This window comes from Hyposmocoma kahamanoa, unplaced genomic scaffold (genome assembly GCF_003589595.1).
Source record: "Hyposmocoma kahamanoa isolate Upper Pololo Valley unplaced genomic scaffold, ASM358959v1 102, whole genome shotgun sequence".
Taxonomy (NCBI): Eukaryota; Metazoa; Arthropoda; class Insecta; order Lepidoptera; family Cosmopterigidae; genus Hyposmocoma; species Hyposmocoma kahamanoa.
This window is the reverse complement of record NW_020653337.1, coordinates 4,704,327-4,710,575: the sequence shown is the minus strand read 5'-3', so window position 1 is coordinate 4,710,575 and position 6,249 is coordinate 4,704,327. Positions and strand designations below refer to the sequence as shown.

General features: G+C 37.2%; 1 protein-coding gene across 1 annotated transcript; it reads right to left on the bottom strand.

The window, feature by feature from the left end:
• Positions 1 to 362: 362 nt before the first annotated feature.
• LOC113234653 lies at positions 363 to 2,479 on the bottom strand. The gene has a single exon (XM_026470060.1). It carries the CDS (start codon positions 2,353 to 2,355, stop codon positions 412 to 414), a length of 1,944 nt encoding a protein of 647 aa, XP_026325845.1. The 5' UTR covers positions 2,356 to 2,479; the 3' UTR covers positions 363 to 411.
• Positions 2,480 to 6,249: the final 3,770 nt, after the last annotated feature.

Here is a 6,249-nt window from a genome sequence, read left to right as displayed (position 1 = left end):
AAAACGTTACAAGAAAACGAACCGTCCGTCACAAAGCTCAAATCAGACTGACTGCCTCACGAGGGAAATGAAATTACATGTATGCAAAAACGCTGTCGTAGGCATTGACACCATCCACGTGCAAATGCACTGCAATGGCGTAAATACTCACATACATCGCCTGTACATATGCATATATAACACCTCCCCCTTTTGAATTGAGCATCACCAAAACACGTGATGGGAAATCGTCTACATTGGGAGATCGTCTGAGATGAGATTTGCTTCGGCTCACAGGACTCTAGACTTAATTTTTTAGATTATATATTTAAGTATGAATTTAAGCATAATTTTAAGTATAATTTTAAGTATAATTTTAAGTATAATTTTAAGTATAATTTTAAGTATGTATGATTATAATTATAGCAAAATCTAAACAAAGTTACGCCTTGATGGCGTTGGCAAGGATTTAGAAGAATTAGTATTAATTTCATCTTCTGAAATTTCGGGACTTGTGTCCTTGATTGAAATAGTTGTCTTCTTATTGCGGTATTCTTTAGAATTCTTATTGTGGCATTGATTAAATATTTGAATGCAATAGTCAGATGTGCCTTTATTACATACAAATTTTCTTGCTTTATACAACATGAATAGTGATATTAAAATGGATACTATATATGTCAGAGACAGATAATGCGTACTATATTTTTCTAAGTGGGAAGGTTCAAGATCTAATTTATTTAGTTCATTCTCAAAATCATCTAAATGAATACTCGCTTGTAAAAGCTGCTCGAAATCATTAATATTGGACAGTTTGGCAAATGGTAACCGCAACAGAGTTTTATTTAACCGTTCTTTGTCACAACAATCGTCTTCGGTTAAATTAAAATTAGAAATAAAGTTTGTTACATTGGTTTCAATTGTTTGGCTAGCTCTAAACTGAAGGGCTTTGTAGAACACTTTACATCCTTTAGGTAAAAACATAACTCCGGTTCCAAATAAGATTTCGTCATATTTGTTATGTTCATTTTCACAAGAGAAATGACCTTTACCGGGTTCCGATTGAACAAAAATCCATCTGTTATTTGTAAGTTTCTGAAAAACATCAATATGACCTTGAACTAATCTAACTTGACATAAACTAGGTAACTTATTTACTACTTCAGTTATCAGTACAGTCTCACACGTAGGATTCGCGATCGTCGAGAAAACGCTTGTTAATTCACACACGTAACACTGATTTGACACAACTTTGCACTTTTCCACACTTTCTATTAATGAGTAAAACATCCTATCATTCGTTATTGCCAAGTACTGTTTACTGGGAGCGATAAGTACAAAGGTATCAGGTTTCGAGACGTCGTAGGCGGCTGGTATAGAAATAGTATGATATAAATCATATATCTGTGGGATAACTAACGGGATTTTAAGAACTACAACTAATTTACTGATATAATAAAAGGAAAGAATATCAGATATTTCAATTAAATCGTGAACATTATTTATAGTTAGAGTTAGGGGTAATTCGCAGTGTTTAGGTAGGAAGTGTTTGTTTTGCTCTAGTTCCGAGAAAAGTTGATACGGGCTGAGTACAGTCGGATGCAATATATTAACTTTGCTAAATAAAATTATGTTATTGATATCATCGATATCGAAGGAGAGAGACATTACTATGCTTTCGATTTCATTAAGTAATAAGTTCAGTTTGGCTTTAATTTCTATCTTATCGTTGCTATTTATTAGGTAGCCCAGAGTTTCATTAAGTATTTTAAAATTATTATTTAAAAGTTTTTCATTATAATTAACCTTATTAATTGTAGAATTAAAATTCGTAATAGTGGACTTGAGAATATGAATGTTATCTTTCATAAGCTTTGCGAGTGTTTTTTCGCCTGCCTGTACCTGATTGATAGCACTTGTGAACTTGACAGCGTCATCGGAATCTAAGGTTCCGAAGAACGTTTTTAACAAGTTGCCACCTGCGTTTATTAGGCCGCGTTTCACTCGACTCGTTTTCGAGTTAGAAATTAGGTACGAAATAGATGAAAACTTCTTGAGATTTGTTGAATGTTGGTTTCGTAACGAAACGAACGCATTGATACAGTCTTGCTGTATTTTGGAAGAGCTATGGCTGTTGCAGAAGGTTTCAAGTTTAGTAAATAATATTTCGACTTTGTCTAAATGGATTTGGATGTGACCTATGTCAAGAAAAGTAACGATATTCCATTTATCATTCGTAAACTTAAGATCTAAGAGTTTATCGAAATACAATCCGGAACTGCCTTTAATTGATGTTACAAAGCGGCCACGCGCTAAGCATATCAAGTTCCTGTAACAAAGATAAGAGATAGGTCTAACGTGCGGGTTTAACTTCATCGTAATGGTGACGTATATGTTTCCGATTTATTAACAGGGTCAGAGTGTGGTTTCCGTTTAATTTTAATACTTTAAAAGGGCCTTTCCATATTGGGGACAACGCTTTATTTTGTTTGTGATGATGTCGTACATAAACCATATCGCCTACTCTATAGCTAATGGGTTTAGTGTGGGAATCGTAGTATTGTTTTGACTTTTCTTTAGATCTGTTTATGTTTTGTAGAGCTTTTTGTCTGCTATAGTATAGACGATGATTCAGGGCCCGGATATAGTCGGTGTAAGTATTATTTTCCAGGTTATCGATGCTGTGAGGGATATAGGGTTTATATCCGAATAACAGTTCGAAAGGTGAGTAACCTGTGGTACTGTGAACATTAGAGTTATAGGCGAACATAGCGGTATTGACATACAAGTCCCAGGTGAAGTTATTCTCTTCCACGTAAGACCTTAAGTACTCCTTAAGGGTGGAATGGCTCCTTTCAAGGGCGCCACAAGTCTGAGGATGGTATGGGGAAGCGAAGATATGTTTTATTCCAAAGAGTCTTTCCAGCTGTTTGAATACATCAGAACAAAAGTTAGTTCCTTGGTCAGTGACAATAAGTTTCGGGATTCCTATATGAGAAATAAAGTGAACGAGACGTTGAGCGGTTTCATCTGCGGAGCATGATTGCATAGGGTAAGCTTGGGAATATTTTGTGAGATCGTCCTGTAAGGTGAGAATGAATTTATACTTATTTATATTTGTTTCGGGAAGAGGACCGACAAGGTCCAAAAATAGTTTTTCGTTTGGTCTGACAGCTGTAGATGTAATTATCATTGGGGATCGGTTGGTTTGGCGTAAAGGTTTGTTAACCTGGCAGGACTTGCAATTCTTGACATAGTTTTCTATGTCTTGACGCATATTTTTCCACCAGTACATGGATTTAAGCCTATTTAGCATGCGATTAGTTCCCGGGTGACCGGCTGATGGTGAGTCATGATTGTCCCTTAAAATCTTTTGCACTTCGTTCGGAGTAGGAAATAGGATACTGTTGCGATATATGTTGACTTTGATACCGGTGTTATGAAATATGTACGCGATCATGTTATAGATTTTTGTGTATGATAACTTATTAAATGGGTCTTTAAAATCGGAAATGGCGAATTCCTTTTCGTCTTGGTACCAAAATTTTAACCATAGGTCTCTGTAATCCCGAAGCATGTTAAATATGTCTTTATATGACATTTCGTCGTAATGATGGACTCTAAGGAAAAGGTGAGTGAAAACTTGTTTATCATTACTAGTGGAGTAAAAGGTGTTAAGCTCTCTTTCGATGGTACGGATATCAGGGCTACTACTTGATAGTTGTATTATCTCAGAGCAGTAAGGTACAGAATCGTCTAAATCAATGGCTGACGGGTATACTATTAGTTTACATTTAGATCTAAGGAGGGATTCGTAGTGTTCTTTGATAACAGTGTCATATACTACGTTGGTTTGTCGACTTGTTTGTAAATATTTGTCGTAGGTGTCTGTTGTGGTTGGCTGGTCGGTACTTTCATCGATCGCCTGGATTGGGTTTCGAGATAATGAGTCGGCGTTGCAATTCATTTTTCCTTTTTTATATTGTATAAGGTAATCGTAATCTTCGAGTTTTAACCTCCAGCGGACAAGTCGAGAACTGGGGTCTTTGCAGTTAAATAACCACTGAAGAGGTTTGTGGTCTGTGACGATAGTGAATTTATGGCCGTAAAGATATGGTCTAAATACTTTAGTGCCGAATAGTATGGCTAAACATTCTTTTTCGGTCGTGGAGTAATTTCCCTCGGCCTTATTGAGCGTGCGGGAAGCAAAGGCGATTGGCAGATCTTTACCTATTTCGCCCTGGGAAAGAATGGCAGATACAGCGTAATTTGAGGCGTCAGTGGTTAGAACAAAAGGTTTTGTGAAGTCGGGATATTGCAAGATCGGTGCGGTAGTAATTAGGTTTTTCAATGTTTCGAAGGCTTCTTGTTGGGGTTTATCCCAGTGAAATTTTGTATCTTTTTTTAGAAGGGTAGTAAGTGGTTTAGATAAATGGGAAAAGTTGGGGATGAAACGTCTGTAATACCCTACAAGGCCTAGAAATGATTTTATATCTTTTGGGCAGTTAGGCGTTGGGAATCTGATTACGCATTCTATCTTTTTAGGATCCGGTTTCACGCCTTTATCAGAGATGACATGTCCTAGGTACTGAACTTCTCTGCGGAGAAACTCGCACTTATCCGGTTGAAGTTTGAGATTGTGTTCTCGGAGTTTTGAAAATATCAAGGTGAGTTTTTCGATATGTGAATGAAGGTCGTGACTGAAAGCGACTATATCGTCCATGTAAGTAAAACAGTGAAGACCCTGGAGACCGGATAAAACAACATTTATTAATCTTTGAAAGGTTGAAGGTGAGTTTTTTAAACCGAAGGGCATTCTATTGAACTCATAGTGCCCTGAAGGGACATTAAAGGCTGTTTTTTCAGCGTCGGTTTCAGTTTTCATTTCGATTTGGTGAAATGATGACGCTAGGTCAAGGGTAGAGAAGTATTTACTGTGGCCTAATTGGTCTAGGATGTCCGTGATTATTGGAATAGGGTAGGCGTCACCTATAGTGATGTCGTTAAGGCGGCGATAGTCTATAACTATACGCCACTTAGGTTTGCCTGAGGCGTCTACCTTTTTTGGAACTACCCATATAGGTGCCGACCACGGGGACTTCGAAGGACGAATTATTTTTTGGTCGAGCATGTTTTTGATTTGGCGGTCTACTTCTTCTTTGTGACACTCGGGGAAGCGGTAACTTTTTACATGGATAGGGTTTTCGGAAGTCGTTCGGATTTCGTGACATAAAGTTTTAGTACTTGTGAGGTGGTCTCCTTCTAGAAAAAAGATGTCTTGGAACTGGTTACATAAATTTCGGAGTAGTGGTTCTTCTTCATTATTTAAATGTTCGCATCGAATAGCATTTTGGACTCGGGTTTCACGGTTTGATTGACCACGAGTGTGGTTGAAATTAGTATTAACGTATTCGTAGGGTTCAGTGGAATCAGAGGGAACTAGTTTGTTTTCTAAAATGAACGAGACTGGCTCTATGGTGAACTTAACATCAGTCAGCGTTACTTCGTTTTCGGAAGTATTTAAAACTGACATATTGACCTTATTGTTTGATTTTACTTGAACTAGACATTTAGAAAATAACAATTTTGGATAATTTTCTAATTTAGTCTTTAAAATGATGCCTTCTTTTATCTCGGGATTAGTCACAGCACATTCAATGAGCATTTCGCATCTAGGGGGAATGACAAAATTTAATTTAGGGGTTATTAGTTCAAAGTATTCGTTAGGGTTATTGTTAATCGTAACACGTAGTTTGGAGTATTGAATTGAGGCTTTATGAGCTGAAAGAAAGTCTGATCCGAGTATTCCGTCGTAGTCTAAATTTACGTCTTCTACTACGTGGAAATAGAAGGGAATTGAAGTATCATTCATTGTTTTTAAGACTAGAATGAACTTTCCTTTCGTCTCGGCATACGAATCTACGTCGTTAATCCCTTTGAATTTTATAATGTGTTTTTCGAGCTCGGGGCATTTAGCAAGGCTAGATTTTTTAATGATGCAGATAGAGCTGCCAGTGTCAATTAACAGGCGAATTGGGTTATCAGCGTGAGACACTTCAACCTCAATATGCGGGAGAGGGGATTTGGAGCTTTGTGAGACGTCGAAAATGGTAGAATATGTTTCGGACTCAACTAGAAAATAATCGTTTAACTCGGTTTTGCTTGGGGTGGTCGTGTTGTTATGATTTAGAACGTCATTATCATTGGACTTGGAATTTATAGGTTTTTTGTTGGAGGCAGTGGATTTTCGGCTTAACTTAGAAGAGTCAG

Excerpts from the sequence above, each read along its gene's own strand:
- LOC113234653 (XM_026470060.1), bottom strand. The coding sequence starts at position 2,355 with ATGAAGTTAAACCCGCACGTTAGACCTATCTCTTATCTTTGTTACAGG.